Genomic DNA, 19,869 nt, shown 5'->3' with positions numbered 1-19,869 from the left:
CGCCCGTTGCTAAAGAGGCCGCGGACAGCGCAGCGCTTCTCCTCAGACAAACGGGGACGGGGGGGAGAAAATCACCTCAGCCCCTCGCCCGCTTCCCTCGGCCAGCCTGAGGCGGACTCGAACTGTAGGCCCCGCCCCCCTCCGTGAACGCGCCCTGCGGAGTGAACCCAGGCCGGCGTAAGGGTTGCCGCCTGCCGCGGGACTACCAGTCCCGAAGTGCACCGCGGCAGCATTTCTCCTCGGGCGGAGGGAGGTTTCGAAGCTGGGACAGATAGGAACGAAGAGAGCGTTTCTCCACCGTTGCATGACGGGAAGCGTAGTTTGAAAGGCGGCCGGGGGATGCAGTTGCTGCCGCCGCCGCCGCCGCCGCCGCTGAGGCCGAGCGGTGCTTTCTGCCTCCATCTTGTGACCGAGTTTGTGGCCGCCTCCCGCTCCCCTCCCCCTGCACGTTGCTCCACTTGGGCGCCGGCGCTCCGAAAGAGGGAGCTGAGGAGGCGGCTGCGCAATTGTCGCCTGTGGCCGGAGTGAAGGGGCTGGAAAGGAGCCCGAGCCTGGAGCTGGTAAGGGGGCAAATGGGGGAGGGGGGGAAGAGACGGCATGGCAAGCGCTGCATTCGCCCCCTCCCCCCATTCCCTAGTCCCCTTGGCCATCTCCCTTCTTCCTCCTCTTAAGCCTCCATTTCTCCCAAGTCAGCCCTTCCTTCCTTCTTCCTTCCTACAGCCGGACGTTGTGCATGTTTACTCCGAAGTAAGTGCTAGGAACCCAGTGGGGATGTTACCCCGGGGGAGCGTGAGCATCTTACCCCGCCTCGCTCCTCCTTTCTCCTCCCCCAGTGTTGTCAGCCCTGCTGTGCCTCCCTCCCTTCGTCCCTCCTTTCTCTCTCTCTCTCTCTCTCTTTTCTTTCTTTCTCTCCTCCAACCATCCTTCCTTCCTTTCTCCTCCCCATCTTTGGTCTCTCACTTGAAACTTCCTTCGTTTGAACAGACACTTCTCGCTTCCTTCTTTTCTTTTCTTTTCTTTTTGCCCACCCCCCACTCCTTCCCACCTTGGAGGGCTGTGGTGCCCAAGCACCAAGCACAGAGCAGCATCTGTTGGTGTTTATTGCCCTCCCCTAAGTATAGGAGTCTGCCTAGTGTCAATCCTTGGCTATTTATTTATTGATTTCTTGTTCATTGCATTTATATCCCGCCTTTTGACCCAAGGAGCTCAAGGCGGCATGCATGGGTCTCTTGTTTCCTCGTTTAATCCCTGCAGCAACCTTGTGAGGTACGTTAGGCTGAGAGGCAGTGATTGGCCCAAGATCAACTAGTGAGTTTCATGGTCAAGTCAGGATTCGGATCAGTCCCAGTCCATCACACATAACCACTATTCCACACTGACTATTAGTCAGCTCCCCACTTTTTTTTCTCCTTCCTGCTTCCTTCCAGAATGGAAATAATAGTCTCTTTCTCCTTTCTGGATGACCTCAGTGAAATCTGTTGTCAAGCCTCTCTGTCTCTCTCTCTCTGTGTGTGTGTGTGTGTGTGTGTGTGTGTGTGGTGTCTGTGTGTCAGGGAGAGCAGCTTGGGTATATAAGGCTATTTGGATGCTAGCTCCTTTTGGATAACTATATTAGAGTTGTCTTTGTTTAAAATGCTAGAGGCTTTTGCATTGTATATAATGTACAAATGCATCACAAGCCTTTGTTTTTGTAACAGGAATGTAAAAGCGGGGCTTCTGAAAATATATAAAGGGGCTGTTTTGTTTTGTTACTGTTATTTGTTCCAGCTTTATAATCTTCAGTGCTCCCCCACCGCCGAAAAATACGTGCCGGTACTCACTTTTTTACAACCCCAAAAAAGGGTGCAGGTACTGCATACCCTTGTGTACCCCCTGGGGGGGGAGCACTGATCATCTTGTTCACATAACTGACTGGGTGAGCTTTGAAGCCCTGCATCTCTCTTCTGTATAAATCCTCCAGCAATACAGTAGTCCTGTCATAGTTTGACCTCCGTGATATATGTCTGAAGCTATTTAAAAGGCAAACAAGTATTAGTCAGAGGCTAATATACTGTGACAGTGCTGTGTCTGTGTGTATGTCTTTTGAGTTCCATATTTTAAATTTGCTTCCCTGCGCAACCTATTCTTAGCATGCACTGTGCTTTAATTATTAAGTTTAATTGTTTTAAAATCAATAACAAATACATATGGCATGATGCTTCACCTCATTGGTGCCGTCACAGGGAAGAATTTTGCTCCTAATACTTGAAATATTGATTTTTTTTCTGAGATAAAAAAAGAAAGCAAGGGGATCAAAATGCTTATCACCCCCATTAAATGCTGTAAGGAATGATGAAACATGGGTCTTCATGTCTCTCCTTCAAACATTCATCGTAATACACATGACTGCTGCAAAGGAATATATAATTTGTAAATTATGATAAAGATTCAGGTGCCTCCTCTTTTGTAAGCAGCCAAATGTACCAGTGGCAAATACACCCATAATGATGTAATTTTGTGTGTTTCTAATCATATTGGCTGCAATCAGATAATTTACTGGTGGGCTTTTCACTGGGCATATAATTTCAATAAAATACTTGCCCATGGAAAGACAAAATCAGTTGTTACCAGTAATTGCTTACAGTGAACATGCAGATAACCCCTGCTTTGGTCTTTCCTGCTGGTGAGCTGTAGCAGCAATCCATGATCCTTGGCTTAGCATTGCATCTGAAATGTGGGGTAATGGTTTATTTCATTCAAACAAGCCACAGTTAGTCAGCCAGAAACACACCTTGGCTTCAGATTGCGGTTTGTTGGTGCAAAACATACTATAATCCCTGTTACTGATGCAACACTTAGCCAAGGTTTGTGATTTGTGGCTGCCACTCGTGGGGGATGCGGAATCCAAATGGGTAATGTGGATATTTATGGTAAACCGTGGTTTACCATAATGGGGGAATGCAGCCATTGCTTGAAACAGTAGATAAAAAGTTATTTAAAGCTGATTGCGACGTAACAGCAGTAATGATCAATCTTTCTGCAATGGGGGTGCTTGATGTTATTTGGGTCAAGGGATGCATCAACCAATGTATCTACTGAGAATCGTATGGTATAGTAGCGGTGGCTAAGCTGTAAAAGTGACTTTGGCCGAGGTGGAAACTTAATGCTTTTTGCTTTTCAGTACCAAAAAATTACATGGAAACTTATAGTTGAGTATTTTGGATACAGTGCATGGCATCGTACAACAATACATATACAATACATATTCCTAATGAGATTGCTGTGCCTGTTTTTCTTGCTCAAGGTGATAATAGCAGAAGGCATGGGCAGCAGGAGAAAGTTTCTCATAATTTGGAAAAAAGACAAAAACCCTGCAATTATTGCATATATTTAAACGAATTCCACCAGAACTCTTATTCCGGTTCCATTAAGCCCCCATATTCATTCTGCTCTGCCCATAAGTTATTCCTTATTCCATTATTCCATTTTACCTGCTTGCATTAAGCCCCCCGTTTATTTTACAGTGTCATTTGCACAGTTAAGGGAGAATAAGAAGCACAAGATGCTACTGAAGTATATATAATATATAGCAGAGGCAGTAATTATAGTAGGTTCTGAAGGGTGTGCTTAGGGAAATGTCTCAGTTACTGCCCAGTCAGGTGAATGTTGATGTTATCCCATATAGGTGCACATGGGATTTTGCCAGTTTAATATTTCTTCAGATAACCCCCCCCCAAAAAAAAAAATCCAATGCTGTATTTAAGAAACAGCATTATCATGTTGCATGTACCCCTGAGTGGCATCAGTCCCAACTGGAGGCAAAAGAATGAAACCAAGCGGGCTGTGTAAAGTTAGTGTTATTGCTGCAAGCCTATTAAATGTTGAAGAGCTCTTTATATGATTGGGATGTACTGTTTGAACAGAAAGTTTATGGTTACAAGTAGAAGTATATCCATATTATTTGTCATGTTTCAAAGTATGACAGGTATAAAGTTGACCGTAAGAGTTGTTTGAAAGTCTTTTAAAAGAGACTTACTTGGAAAGCCTAAAAGAGTGTTTGGAATTATATACTAGATGTGCTTATTTGGTGCATAATTTATTGAATGCTTTCCTTTCCTAAGAATTATTTTGGTGCTATTCGAATAGTTATGATAAGTTGCATCAGTGATCTTTGCCAATACACCCAGTGCATGAGAAACACCAATGTTCAAGTCCTTCCGTCATAAAAGCATGGGGCAGTTGGGGAAGTTTCCATGTATGTCCCCCTGAGCTCCACAGAGGAAGGATGGAATGAAACGTCAATAAACTACGTACAAATAAACTTTAAAAAATTACATAATACTACCTAGAGCAGTTATTAGAAAATATATTCCAATATCCATCTTTTAGTTTTAAGTACTGTACTCTCTTTCCTTGCCAGTGCACTACTCTGTTATCATTAGGTCTTCACTAGGCTATAGGTACATTTTGATATGTAAAAAAATAAATAAATCTAGTGTTGCACTTCTTTATCTGGCAAATAAACTGTTCAGATAGTAATGGCATACAATTTTCTTGACTGCTTAGAATTGGAACGTTTGTTGTTTGACTGCTATTTTGAAGAGTTGGACTTTGGCAAAAAGTAAAAATAGCTTGGCACAAGAAAGAGAGTCTGCAAATAGCCATGGTGTTTGATAAGCAACAGGTATTTCCTGTGATAAATGTTGCCTCAATATTTGTCAACACTATGTGCTTCAATGTGTTTGGCTTATGTACTAACAGCATAGCCCTGTGCAGTGCTCAGAAAGAAGCCACACTGTTCTCACAAGCGTTTGTTCCTATGTAAGCTAGTTTCAGATTTCAGTTTAAATGTTATTTTATGAAGGTTTGGGCCTTCACCTCAGTCTCCACACTGATCATAAGTGCAGGTTGGCAGTGACGGATATATGAGCAGATATTCCAATCAATTAGTTCACTAAAATAAGTGAAAAGTGGTTTTAAACAGAAGCATTGTGGCTTAGGACTCTTAGTTGAACTTACTGTATGACTTCCTCAAGGCATTTTGCCAGAGTAGTTCACCTTTGCTCCTGGAGGTTTCATGAAGCACTGATGCATTATTCAGAATCCTATTTCATTAAAGATACTGGCGCTCTTTGCTGTGCTAAGCTTCCGAAATATGTTGTATCATTTGTACTCGGAGAGATGAGTGAGGGAAATCCAAAGCTGTTGTGTGCAGGAGAAAACCTACCGTATTTTTGCTCCATAAGATGCACCTGAACATAAGACGCACCTAGTTTTTAGAGGAGGAAAGGGGGAAAGCCCTGTTTTTTTGAGGATCAGCTGAAAGTGGTGCAGCTTCTTTTGCAAAGGGAAAAGCCCTGTTTTTTTGAGGATCAGCTCAGTGGTGCAGCTTTTTTTGCAAAGGGAAAAGCCCTGCTTTTTTGAGGATCAGCTCAAAGTGGTGCAGCTTTTTTGCAAAGGGAAAAGCCCTGCTTTTTTGAGGATCAGCTCAAAGTGGTGCAGCTTTTTTGCAAAGGGAAAAGCCCTGCTTTTTTGAGGATCAGCTCAAAGTGGTGCAACTTTTTTTGCAAAGGGAAAGCCCTGCTTTTTTGTGGATCAGCTCAAAGTGGTGCAGCTTCTTTTTCAAAGAGAAAAAGCCTCGTTTTTATGGGGTTCAACTCACAGTTCTGCAGCTTCTAGTCCTACAGCCATTTCTACAGTTTCCAGACAGATAATCTAATCAGCCAGTCACATGTCGCTGGGGAAACAAACAGCCTACCTCTGCTTTCAACAATGGAGGCCTGGGCAAGGGGGCGGGGCTGGAAAGGGAGCCTTATCTCTCTCCCCATCACTTGCTGAACAGCTGTTCAGCGGCTTCCTTTCAACACCCCCTTCTCTCTTTGTAAAAAAAAGAGCACAAACTGCTTTTGGCCCCTAGGCAATTCGGCTCCAGGGACCATGCATTTGCTCCATAAGACGCACAGACATTTCCCCTTACTTTTTAGGAGAAAAAAAGTGCGTCTTATGGAGCGAAAAATACGGGTGCATGCCATTGCTAACCTGCATTGTGTATTTCTACGGCATCATTGGAGGCTTTTTAAAACATTTGTCCAAAGTTTAGTTCATAAAAATTATCTATTTCTATTTCAGTTTGCTGATTTGTTCCCCCCCCCCCCGGCCTTGCTAGTTCTGTAAAAATACTAATAATAGATCATTTGGCAATATTCTGAAGCTGGAACTGAAGGATGAATTGTACCTGCCATTTTTGTATAATATCCCATTACATTGCTGGGAGAAGTCTCATAAGCAACGTCCACAGGTCAAGAATGTTTGCAAATTCTCCTCCTTGTTGAACAACCGGTATAAAAATAGACTGTACTGAGCTATTTGTGGTCAGTTTACTACTTCATAATGCTTGATTGTATAAAGTTTTCCCCAGACCAAACTGCTTCAGGGTGTTTTTAAATACTCTGCCATGAAAAAAACTGTGCATACCAAGAGTTCGGCCTGTGATGAATTTGTCCAAAATGTCATTAATTGATACAGAATCAATCCTTTGCATGATTTTGATATATTGTTGATACATTCATATTGGGGAAAAATTAAGATTCTGATGAGGAGTTTCTGCGGTATAACTTACTGAGTTATCAGAATAAACAGCACCAATGGCTTTCTGTTTCCTAATTTCCTGATATTGACCTATATAAGTTTTTTTTAAATGTAAAGAACTTCTCAGATTAAAATATTCAGAATTAATCACTGGAAGACAGCATACATATGAAGTGTATTGACAGCTTTTCAGCAGGATTACAGTAATAAGGCCAGAGGCAGGCCAGAATGCATCACAACAGCTGTCTGAAAGTAGGATTGCCAGAGAACCAGACAGCACTGGGAGGGAAATAGCATTGACTTCTGTGCCCTCTAACCTATTCAAAGGAAGAAAGAGAACAACATGCAATTATGTTTAACACTTTTTCTCTTTCTTTTTGTGTTTTACTGGTCTAATAATCCACGTATTTAAATTTTCCAATATTCTGACATTTCAATAAAATAATATATTTTATTATGTGCCTACAAAGTTTACTTAGCTAGATGTTTTTCTTGGACTTGAATGGATTTTATCATGCAATTTCTCTATTCTGCTGTGCTTATTGTTCTCTCCATCTAATATTTTCTCCTCTCTATAGGGCTTGCCGATCAGAAGGTCGGCGGTTCTAATCCCCGCAATGGGGTGAGCTCCCGTTGCTTGGTCCCTGCTACTGCCAACCTAGCAGTTGAAAAGCACGAAGTGCAAGTAGATAAATAGGTACCTCCCTGGCGGGAAGGTAAACGGCATTTCCGTGCACTGCTCTGGTTTGCCAGAAGTGGCTTAGTCATGCTGGCCACATGACCCGGAAGCTGTACGCCGGCTCCCTCATCCAATAAAGCGAGATGAGCGCTGCAACCCCACAGTCGTCCACGACTGGACCTAATGGTCATGGTTCCCTTTACCTTTTTATACATGTCCACCACCTTACCTCTTTTCATGAGTCTAATAAAGTAGGGGTTGGTTTAGAAAAGGCCACGTGAAAATAAGTTATTCTTTAAGGTACCACTGGTATAGTTTGTTTACTCCAGTAGACCAAAATAATTTCCTCTGGAATCATTGTCTTGCTATCATGCTAACAATATGAGCCTACCTTGAATATACAAAATTATACATTTCTAAAATATCCCTTGGAATTAAGTAATTTTAAAAATTGTGATTTTGTACTTGCAGATTATGCATGGATTGCCAATATGTATAATATCAGTGATAGTAGTTATAGATAAATAACACAGCTAATATTTACTTAGTGATGGCAGTGGTTGGCTGCTAAATATAAATATGCAATTGTTTAGTGATATTTTAAAGATGCTGAGAGTCCAGTATAGATTTTGTATTATCGCAACATCTTTAAATTGAAAGCAAGCAAATGGAATAGATAGCTTTCAGATAACGGGGAAATGAGGTTAATCGGTGATTAGAGATTTGATAGCTGTTATTATCCACACAATGAACTTCTGTTTATGATTTCAGGATGCTAACATGTATAACGTGACACATACAGAACCATAATTGCCAGCTTGTGAGGGCGATTAGGGGGGACGACATCATATGTATGATGTCGCACACATGCAACGTTGGGAGGGGCCGGGGGTGGAGCCAAACGTAGCAGCAGCATGGCTTCGATGGTGGCTGCTCTTGCCTCCAAGGGTTGCTTTGACCCTCCTTCCCTTCCGCGGCAAGAGGAGAAGAAAAGGAGCTGGCCATTGAAGCCATACCGCACTCGGCTCCATGCTTGTTGTCCTCCTCCCCCTGAATTTTTGGGACATCCTCCCAAAAATGGGGGGGGGGGCAGAACGGATAGAAGGTGTGATGAGTGACTATTTTACAGATAAAGTTCATTTCTTTTAAGTTTTTCTTCAAGCACTGCAACATGCAGATGTTTGTTTTTTATTTATTTATTTAAGTTATTTATTGGTCACTCTTCAGGGCCAAGTCCTCGCAGACCAACATAAGAGAGAAATAAAAAGAGAACGTCATGTTAAGAAAACTGGATTAGATCACCAAAATTCTCTTAAGGAAATTATAGACTTCTGTATCAAATTGAATTGTTTTGTTTGTAATAGACCATAGTAAAGATAGAAGCTTTTAAGGCTTTCTTGAATACCAGAATTGAAAGGGCCGAATGAATGTTCATTGGAAGAGAGTTCCTTACTGTCGGCCTGACTGGTATCACTGACAGGCACACAATCAGGACTTCAGACACGGATCTTAGATGATGGGCAAGGTCTTCTGTTACAGGCAGTCCTTAAAATAATCTAATCCCAAACCATTTAGGGACTCAAAGGTCAATTCTACCACTCTTTATTTGAGTCCAGAAACACACTGGTAGCCAAAGTTGTGTTGCATGTTTATATTGTAGTGCTCTTGGTAACAGTAATTATTATTTTTATTATTATTTAAAATCACATTCTAAACAGATGAATGCATGATTCTATGAAATTTGATATCTTAATAGGTGGCAAGGTTAACATTGCAATGGAACTAAGTTAAAACCTGGTTATGTTTACTTCAGGAAACTAAGTGTTAGTGTTTTACCATAGTACATATACAAGGCCTAGTGATTTTTTTTAAGGGTTAAATTTTGTCTGTGCTTCGTTTTGCTGCAGGAGGCAACATACGGTAACAAGCTTTATTAGATAGGGTTCCAACATCTTAATAAAAGGAAGAGAAAGCTGTCCAGTGTCCATGTGTGAATATGGGCTTTTTGTAAAAAATAATAATAAATGGAAATGATGCTCTTGACGGTGTACTCCCCTTCTTTTGTTTTGTTTTAAATATACAGTATCTCTTCTCTTTAGAAGTAGCTACTTATAAGAGGAGGCAGCTGTTTTCTTTGCTTCTGTAATGCACATTAAACTACTGTGTTAATTTCGTTTTTTGTAGAAAGTAGATCACATGTGAGAAAAATATATAATTATTCCAGCTCCTCACAACAGCAGTGAAAGGTGCAAGTTCAGATAAACAGGTTGCTTGCTTAAACCCCATGTGCTTCTAAACAGCATATACAGTAGAGTCCCTTGGAGTGCTCTACTAGTTAATGGATATGTGATTATCACAGATTATCCTTTAAATTAATACAAAGCTTCAGACCCCTAAAAAGAATGGGGTAGTACTTTATGATTCATAAAGTTGTCCTGAAATATCTATAATATATTTGGGGAATTTGTGAACTGAATTAACTAGGGGAAATGTGTAACGTTGTATAATTTAACTTTTAATGATGATAGCTTAGTTTATGGCATATCTAATTAAGAAGATATTTGGGGCACTGTTAATTATCTGCAACCTGTGGGCAGTCCTTGGGAGTTGATTCATGGTTCCAGGGAGAGATTTATCAGTGGAAACAGATAAAAGAGTTGATCCCATTCCAGTCCTGCAGCTGTTGAACATGAGTAAGTGTAAGAAAGTTGTAGGTGCTGTACAACTTGACTTAACTATTTCTGTAAAATCCTTAAGTAGTAAAAGCTATGAATTGTGAACCCTGCCTGTGTTTCTTCAAAGAATGGTTTCCTGACATTTTGTTCAGCTTAATGTCTAAAACTGAATTTTTGTCTTTTGAATTTATTTCAAGATGATGGCCGATCCAGGCAAGATCATAACGTAAAGATCATAATAGTCAATGAGGCGCAAGTTTCAAATGTGTCACCTTGGACCTAACATGGCTGAAGAAAGAAGCACATACTCGTAATGCCAGTGTAGACTAATGGCTGTTGCCTACTCTGGTTTTAAACCAAAACAATCAACCAAAATGAGAAGGAGCAACACACAATATGCATATAGGATGTGGTTTCCAAATAACTGAAGTGTGAAGCAAACCTCATGAATTTCAACCACAGAGATTCAGAAAACATCACTGGTAAGTTGAAAATCAGGTAAAAGGCCCAGATATACCACTCTTGAATCCATTTTTGGATGAAGGGCAGTTTGTTATAAACTGTTTGGATTGAAAAATGGAACAGATAGTTACACAGCCTGGATGAACCCCTCATCTATACAGTACAAGTGCTGCTCCTTTAGAAGATTTTTTTTTTAAGAGACGAGTTGCAAAGGGAAATGGTTGCTAATCTACTGCAACGATTTATGTACTCACAGAATCTTTATCCGAATACTGATCTGATCTGATCTACAGCTTTAATATAAAATAATGCATGAAAGCATTTCTGCTCTTTAGTTAATAATGCATTTCACATTTATCAGCTGGAAAATGTGTAAGCTGGGGGGAAACCCAAGTAGATGCATTTTAGTAGTTTGGTGCTGACAAAGCTGCTAATTTCTTACAGTGTTTATTTAGTTAGATGTACTAAGGATTGTGCTGTTTCTGTCTAGTCTAGGTTTAAATCACTATTGATAAGCTATCATGGCTGCTTTTATTGTCAAAGCAAAGAAAATAAATAGTTCCTTTAGTATTCATTCCAAAGCAGATTGGTATCATGATGCCTGCCTTTTTAGATGTTTGTCCTAATGAAGATCTTGCTGAAGTTGAGCTGGTGAGCATGCTGGAGGAACAGCTGCCTCAATACAAGTTACGTGTGGATTCTTTATGTCTCTCTGAAAATGCCGACTGGACCCAGTCTCCAGGCCGCCACAGTCATGTCTCTGAAATCTCTTCTCCGGTTCTTTCTGAAGAGACCATCCGTTACATGAGTAAGTGCTTTTGCTCACTGCCAGGGATTGAAATGACAAATATAAATGAACTGCTTAGGTGATGCCCTGATCAGCCTCAGCTTGGGCTTTGTGACACTGGACAAAGTGAGAGTTACAGTGACCTGACAAGACTGTAGAAATTTCTTACAGTACAAGTACTGTATATCTGGGGTCCCCAACACAGTCCCAGGAGGCATCAATATACCATACTTTTCCGTGTATAAGACCAGGCTTTTTTCTTTAAAAATCATGCTAAAAAATTGGGGTCGTCTTATACATGGATAGTGCATAGGGTGGATGTTTGATTGGTTGCTGCTGTGGCTGTCAGCAGCTGTTGGTCATGTTATTGGTTGCTGCGTCAATGGCTGGTGTTGATTGGCTGACGCTGCGGCATTTGGGCGGGTGATTGGCAACTTCTGCCAGTGATGGGACAGACGAGAGGTGGCAATTTCGTTGCTGTAGAGCAGTAGCTCCAAAACCAATGCAGCCATCTTTCATTTCCGCCCCAAACATTGTTGGGCTCCTGCACCCCCCAGCTGGCATGACCAGTGATCAGAAATTATGGAAATTACCACATCTTAAAGGCCACAGGTTAGTCTCTCCCCACTGTGATAAATATAAATGCAAGTTAGAAGTGCAATCTATACATGTTTACACAGATATAAGTCCAGTAGTATTAGTGGGGCTTACTTCTAGGTAGGCATGCATAGAATCTCTCCCTCATTATGAAATTTAATCGGTTTCTAAGAGCAGTTGAAGGCCATATTATAATGAGAACCAATACTGCTCATTAGTGAGTTTGTGGTTGCACTGAAACTTGAAAGTTTCTCAGGTCAAAGCTCATAACTTCATCCATGAAACCATACTGGTTTCACGGCATGTTGTGCAGCGGAAGATCTAAGCAATTTCAGATGAACATTGCATGAGTTCACATATTTTCAGTACACACACCCAGAAATATGTTTATTTCTAAATGTAATAGCCTATAAAAAGTAGGCATAATGCTGGTAGCAATTCACATTTTATAACTCTTGGTCAGAGTTAGAAAAGAACATAACTTATGGGGAATAAATTGTTGGTTATACCTGAGAGAATGACCTTGGGTTATATGCAAAACCCTTAAGATAAACAGAGCCCTGGTATCATTTTCTTTCATATCTTGATTATACAACTCTAACAATGTAGGTCTGGTTAATATTGACTTAAACAACTTTTTATTTCCATGTTTTTCACCTTCACTCTTTAAGCTATTCTGTCACCATAAAAATAATAGTTCTGTGTGCTGTGGGTAAGTGTTCACATTTCTGGATTCTTAGAACTTAATTTTACCAAAATGTTGAAAAGAGCCTTTTGAAATGTTGGTTATGTACAGAGCTTGAAAAGTAGGTTTGGCCCCACAGCAGGAAACAATTTGCTCTCACTGAAAATCCCAAACTGCTCTCTCTTCCTCAACAGAAAATTTGGTACTATTGAAGACAATTTGATTAGGACTGCATAATAATTGCTTTGGTCATTTTCTAACTAAAAACTAGTATAAAGTTAATTTAAATATCCCCAAAAGAGCTAGGATTGTCTTTTTCAGACCAGAAAAATATGAATGCAAACAGATGACTTGCACATACTTCTGCATGGGATCACGCAGATGTGTAATGAAGTGGTGTGTCATAAGTAAACCTTGTGTTTTTCCACAAAAACCGATTTTGCAATACTGTATACAAGGCTTAAAAATTACAGCTCTTCTGTACTCTTGGACTGGGGGTGGTAAAGGCAATTACGGTCAACTCACAACTTAAACCTGTTTAACTTGCATGAATTCAGCTTTACGTGCTTGGTCAGGGGGCATCGGGGGGGGACATCATCAGTCCCACCCATCATTGCACTTGGGAGAGCTTCTGGAGGTGCAGGGAGTGTGTGCTTTGACTATACACTATTTTGGCTCTATGCACTATCCCTAGAACTTAACCCCCATGTAAGTTGCAAGTCATCTGTATTTTTAGAGGGTTAATTTGTTTGGCTGTTCTAGGTATATGAAGTTGATAATGAGCTGGATCCATGGCTGCTTAAAAAGTATATTGGTCTCATACTATTGTATTCAAAAATTGATTAGTTTTGAGATGAACACATAACCACCTTGGACTTTCTCATGCAATGCAAAGTATACCATGTATTCTTTCTTCCTGATGCTTCCCCATCGCTCCCACCCCCAAAACTCACTTAAAAACTGTTAGGCAAAATGAGTACAGTCTCCCAGGAGATTTAGTGACAGGTGTATTCCAATACACTCTTTTCTGCATTTCTACAACTTAGCTGGTTGACTCTCATCAGAGCCAGTGTGGTGTAGTGGTTAAGAGCGGTGGACTCGTAATCTGGTGAACCGGGTTCGCTTCTCCGCTCCTCCACATGCAGCTGCTGGGTGACCTTGGGCTAGTCACACTTCTCTGAAGTCTCTCAGCCCCACTCACCTCACAGAGTGTTTGTTGTGGGGGAGGAAGGGAAAGGAGAATGTTAGCCGCTTTGAGACTCCTTTGGGTAGTGATAAAGCGGGATATCAAATCCAAACCCAAACTCTTTTTCAGTATCTTGTTTTGACTTTGTCTAGTTTTCAGTTTTATCAGAACTTCGCAGAATTGAAATGTATACCGGTAATATTTTGCCCCTCCCTGCTGCTACTATCCTCATTTTTTATAAAAATAACAACTGGGTGTTTGTTTGTTTTTACCAGAAATGCAAAATACTCATTGTAGCATAACGTGCTTTTAGTAAGTCGTTGCAGAAATGAACTAGTGGTGTGCATCTCTTCTTTCTTTCCTTTCCTCACCCCTTCCTTAGAACAAAATAAATATAATAAAACAGTTGGGGACAGGTTTCACACAGAAATGCTTATTCGTTGGCAGCTAGGAAGTAGGAGAGATACTTTGATTGGGTTTGTAACATCTGTATGTCTCATTGTGGTTTCTATATTGCTTGATCTGAGATTATAAATCACAGTCCTTATATTGGGAGCTATTAGGAGTCATGGCTATTTTTAAAAATGCTGTAAACTACTCAGAGCTCTTGGTATAGAATGGGATATAAATTAAATAAATACATAAAACAAGGAATAGAAGGAAAGTAGAGGATAGAAATTATTATTTCCAAAAAAGGAATGCATGCATTCCCGTTTAAAACTAATTATACAGCTTTGGTGAATTTACTGTATCCATAGCAGATCTGCTGCCCTGAAATTCTTAAACAACTCTGGTCTGCATGGTCACAGCAGTGCAACATCAGAATATATTCAAATGAAAGCTCACAGCTATCAGTAATTAATTTAGCAGGGCAGAATCAGTATTGCATCGGATTTGAATACTCTATGAACACCTACAGCATGAGAATAAATAAGAAATCTAACTTCCATGGGAGAATTAGATCAAATTGCAATGCTGCACATTTTTATAGAATCCTGAATCTAGGGAACTACAGCATCATTTTTCTAATGCACTCTGAACTCACTGTGCTAATAGTATAATATTGCAGTATAGCTCCTCCCTGCTTTATGGCACTGCTGCTCAGGAATGTTTATTTGCTAGACAACCTGAGTAAATATTAGAAAGTTCTTGTGTTGTGGTACAGAAGCAGTGCCTGCTGCAGAACGGAAAATACTGCGCAAGCAGTGCTTCTTGGGCATATTCTGAACTGCTCCATATACATATGCTGGCACTCGGACATGGCACTAGACAACAGGGACATGAATCTAAATGAAGAGCTACTTACAGCTGTCACTCTACAGGGTAAGTGGGCACATAAATACTTCACATAGATTCCTGTTATCCTGATTTTGGGCTGGCTACAAGTTATAAATCCGGAATCATTTTGTTAAATTGTAGTTGACTGTTGGAATAGCGTGGTGGCAATCCTGACCAATCTCTATAGACACAGTTTGAATCACTGAGGCTGAAATCCTGACCCATTTATCTTGGAAGTAAGCTGCATTGAATTCATTAGGATTTACTTCTGAGAAGACATGAGTAGAACTGCACTGTTAGTGGTTTTAGTAAGCCTTCTCTCTCTTAGCTTTTGAGGGAAAGTCCCTACAAGATACAGAATTAAATTATACGTCTTCTGCCTGGGAGCTAAAAAGCTTCTTGGGTTTATACAAGGGGCTGACTCTTGCACAGTGAGATCGTAGACTTCTTTTCTTACTTTGATCTTTCAATATGCGTGGCCTATTTGTCATGTTTGCCTATCAGTAAGTCATAAACACCAAGAACAAACTTTGAATTACCATTGTGGTTTAGAATGAAAAAAAACCACCCATGATTTTTGGTTTGGGCATAATGTTTAGCCAGGGATAGTGGTTTGTTTCCTCCTGGCACTAATGTGAAAGAGCAAAATGCACACGATCTGCTTGTGAATGGCAAGCCATTACGTTTGAATCCTGCCATTATATAATGCTTTTAAAATGTAGGGATGTTGCTGACCTATCTTACAGGATAGTTGTGAGAAATTCATGAAGATAATATTTGTGCTTTGAGAACGCAAAATTGCTAGAGCACTTTAAATAATTTGATAGTGCCGTGAGAGCACAGCATTGCTAAGCAACCATTCTTAGAACTTAAGCTGTGAAGGCATTTGTCCTTCCATTCTTTAAGAAAAATGAATTATTTCATTCCTTCTTTCTGACCTCTTCTCAAATAAGCTGTAAGCCATTTGGATATAAGTAGAGGCATAAAAAATATTTGCGATCTGTGTGTTTACTGTTCTCTATGGCACACAGGGCATTGCTGCTCAAGAGAGTGCCCCAGCTACATTTTAGTGGCCTTTGCATAATCCATCACCATCGCCCTTTCTGCTCAGAGTAAGGGTGAAAATGCACAGTCTTCAGATTGTTAGATACTGTGTTTAAAACAAAACACATCAAAACATTCATAAATAATGTGAATTAACTATAACTAGGTGAACACTTCTTTGTTGGAGTTGTACAGCAGTGAAACAATGAAAAAAAACAGCTCAGTGTTCATAAAATGATGTACCCACCTTTTAAGAAATTATTGATGTTGAAATAGCCAATCTTTGCTTGCTAAGGTTCAGTTATCTATATTTGCTCTGTGGTGGCACACCTAGGATTTACACCAAGGGAAATACCAGGGCTTGCTTGTTATTGAACTGACTTTTCCTCCTACTGGTTGGAGCAGAGCCAGGACACTTTTGCTGCCAGCTTTCACAGGAAAGTAAGTTCACTCTCCGGGGGAAGGGAGGGAAAGGTTAAAAAGAAGTTAACTTGAGACTCTGCTTATCAGTAACACCACAAGCTGAAATAAGGGGACTGCAAAATATCCTTTAATGTTCATTCTATTTTGGCTCCCGCAAGCCCTTCCTTAGGGAACTTTAGGCTGCAATCAAATGCACACTTTCCTAAGAGTAAGTCCCATTGAGTATAGGGAGACATACTTCTGAATAAGTAAGCTCTGCTATAACTGCTTTGAGGGGGCAACACTTGCTTCCTCTCTGTACCTTCTCACAGTAAAAGCCCATCATCCCATGCTGTGGAAGCCTACAAATGAAATTCTGTTGGGATGGAAATTATATAACATGTTCCTATATCCACACCTGATGTAAATCATTGGAACCTTCTGTGATCTGTGTTAAAAGATTTCCATGTACATTGGATTAGATGCATTCCCTAAACCTTTTAAGCTGCAATCCTAAACACACTTTCCCGTAAGTCCAACTATATCCGTGTGGCTTACTTTTAGGTAAGTGTGCATAGAATTTCTGCCTCAGTGGGAAATCAAATCGGCTCCTACCAGCCATTGAACATCATACAGTAAGGAGAACCACAAGGCATGATGTTTCTTCAGATACTTGTGGATAATGAACACTTGTTTTTTGGAGTGTGTTCAACTAAGTGTTCATCAGGTTATGTACCCACTTTTAAAGTTAATTGATGTTGAAGCAGTCACATCTTTGCTTAGTGAGGTTCAGTTATTTATCTTTGCTGTGTGACATGTATGCACTTAAACATCAGATCACCATAAACATTCCTAGGAATTAAAAATGTTCGTGACAATAGCTCAGATGTTGCTTTTAAAACTGCACACAGCTAAAGAGGACACGGTACAACTTCCCACACTACAAATTTTATGGCTAGTCTAATTTTAAACTATATAATTTGTTTATTCATTTGGATAAGTGACTGGAATTGTGTTTTCCTAGGGGGTGCTGGCCTCATGGTAATCTGTAAATCTCATCTCCTGAGGAGGGCAGATGGCGGTTTTGTTTGTTTCATCATTCTTTGATTATCTGCAAAATGAGAAAATAAGAAAACATGGTTGACAAATAAAAGTGTGTGCATAAATGGTTTCCCAGCTACTTTTCTAATTCTGCATTTTTTAAAAAGCTTGATCTGACACCAGAATACAATAGTATCAACAGTGTAGAAAGAGCCTCGTGAACTCAGGGGTTATCCATTCCGTTCTATGAGATGTAAACAGTTCATGTGCCGCATGGCCTCAGTCTAGAGTTCCTGTTGTGTGGCGCTGTGCAGTGCAAATATTGCTTGCGAGGATTTTCCTGTAGATGCCTCTCTGAGTCAACTCTGTCAACCATCTGCTGTATGCACACATTCTGTCCAGCAAGGGATTCACATGCTGGATGTACAGTTTTTACTGAGCCATTTCGGGCTTCTGCATGCAGATTACCCCAGCTTCATCAGGACATCTGACATAGTAATAGGAAGTTCCTTAAACATTCAGGGCTATATATAGCAAGTTTGTTTTGGTAACCGAACCACAAATCCAGAAACCACAACGGTTTTGTAACTATTGATGTTTTCCTTTTCCTCTTCTGCTTTTATTCTGTTCTTCCGTACTAGCTCTTCTTGAACTTCCCCCTTCTTCCCTGGCCGGACCTCACAAACATGCCCAAGGTAATTCAAGTCCCCACCTTTCGCCACCCTTTGCATGACAAGAGATAGTAGAAATTGCTCGTTGTTTAACGCTTCCATGGTTGTCATGCTTTTTCTTAATCTTCCTTTGCAAACCTTTTCCATTAAAACTAATGGCTAAAGTTTTCCCCCTATTCCTCTTGCTCTTTACTGCTCCATACTGTTATTGTTTCATGGTTTCCATATACATTTTAACATGTCTTTCAAGCCATCCACTAATTCTCGCAAGTATCCTGGAAGTTCCCAAGTGTGTATCACTTAGGGATTCTGGGTGGTATCCAACACTCCAGCAATGGACTTCCATTTGCGCAGTAACACCTTTCTCTCCTGCCCCCTCCATGTACCCTTAAAATCATCTCTGGGGAGTTGGGGGACCCTTCAGAGCAGATATTGAGGACACATGGAGGGGGAGGAAAGGAAATTGCATAGTGGAGTGAAGCATGCGGAGCACTGGATTCAACCCTCTGTGTTTTGTTTAAACCACATTAAGAAGTTCTTTCTGTTTTCAGTTCTTGGCACAGACAGACGAGAGCTGGTGACAAACAACTGCAATGATGTTGAAGTGGTCACACATCTGCTGGCTGAGGTACAATTATTATTTTTGTACTTGTTAAGGTTTATGTGCTCTACATAGGAAGCTGCCTTAAGCTGAGTCAAAGTATTAGTCCATCTAGCTCAGTATGGCTGATGTTGAGCTCTCCCAGACATACTTAGAGGTGCCCAAAACTGTCTGAGCTACAGACATTCCTCAAAGCAGAGGATCTCTTTAAAAAAAAATTGTAGCAGGCAAAAAGATTTATGATTCAAGTCATAAACTGCTGTGCTACCAAGAATTGGTCTGAGAATTAAAAGGGAATGTTTAGGCAAAAATTAGTCACATTTTAAAGAGTTGCAGATAATTATTAAAGGATATTAAAACAGCTGGAGTTCACCGACTGAGTGCCGGAATCTCCAGGTTGGCTCTTACAAACCACGAGCTTTGATTTGAACGTCAATTTCAAGACAGGCATTGGCTTGTTGCCAAAAGTTGAGGCAACCGCAAGGGAAGAATGATTCAAACACTGCATTAGCTCCACGCACCAATGTGATGATTGTTCACATTAAACAATAGTTTGTTTGTTTTTAACTGGTTTGGTACAAATTTACCAGCCCAGTGTGTAGCTACAGATAAACAGGCACATAAGAGATAACAAACTAGATCAGGCAAATTGTTAAGGAGAGGCAATAGTAAAAAGAAACTCTTAAGGCTTTCTTGAATGCCAGATCTGAATGGGTTAAGCAAATGTTAACTGGAAGGTAGTTTCACATCTGCAGAGCTACCATTGTGAAGGCCCTGTCTTGTGTGCTCAGCACCTAGTCGATTTTAGCAGCAGGCACACAAGCAAGACCTTAAATGCAGATCTTAAATTTGGGCAGGATCATAAAGTCCTCTCTTGGTCTTTCTGAGCAGAGAGATCGGGACCTTGAATTGGCAGCACGAATTGGACAAGCCCTGCTTAAACGGAACCATGTCCTAACTGAGCAAAATGAAGCTCTGGAAGAACAACTGGGACAAGCCTTTGATAAAGTAAGTAGTATTAAACCTGAAGCATTTTAAGTGGCTGGAGGTGCTTGCTCTATGGTGGAAGATCAGATGATTGCATCAGACTAAACCCTCTACAGAAATGTGTATTTATTTGAAACATAATGTGATGAAGAAGTCAAATCAGCCAGCAAATTCAGTATGAGAAATGTTGTAATGCTTGGTCAGTGT

The 19,869-nt window shown here is 40.6% G+C and overlaps 1 protein-coding gene across 5 annotated transcripts in view; it reads left to right on the top strand.

Annotated features, from left to right (window-relative positions):
- The first annotated feature begins 421 nt into the window (after nt 1-421).
- Nucleotides 422-19,869, top strand: part of TRAK2 (trafficking kinesin protein 2) — a 35,574-nt gene continuing 16,126 nt past the window's right edge. For 2 of the 5 annotated variants that reach the window (XM_033169619.1, XM_033169611.1), the window contains exons 1-6: nt 422-560; nt 10,119-10,403; nt 10,997-11,191; nt 18,045-18,098; nt 18,626-18,702; nt 19,567-19,683. In XM_033169619.1, coding sequence (XP_033025510.1) covers nt 10,367-10,403; nt 10,997-11,191; nt 18,045-18,098; nt 18,626-18,702; nt 19,567-19,683 — 480 coding nt within the window. In that variant the 5' untranslated portion in view covers nt 422-560; nt 10,119-10,366. Of the gene's footprint in view, nt 561-10,118; nt 10,404-10,996; nt 11,192-14,870; nt 14,962-18,044; nt 18,099-18,625; nt 18,703-19,566; nt 19,684-19,869 lie in introns of those variants that run through there. The other 3 variants (XM_033169634.1, XM_033169627.1, XM_033169642.1) reach the window with 2 other exon arrangements.

The sequence above is a fragment of the Lacerta agilis genome, chromosome 1 (assembly GCF_009819535.1).
Source record: "Lacerta agilis isolate rLacAgi1 chromosome 1, rLacAgi1.pri, whole genome shotgun sequence".
Classification (NCBI taxonomy): Eukaryota; Metazoa; Chordata; class Lepidosauria; order Squamata; family Lacertidae; genus Lacerta; species Lacerta agilis.
Note: the sequence above shows the minus strand (reverse complement) of the source record. Positions and strands in the feature narration are given on the sequence as shown.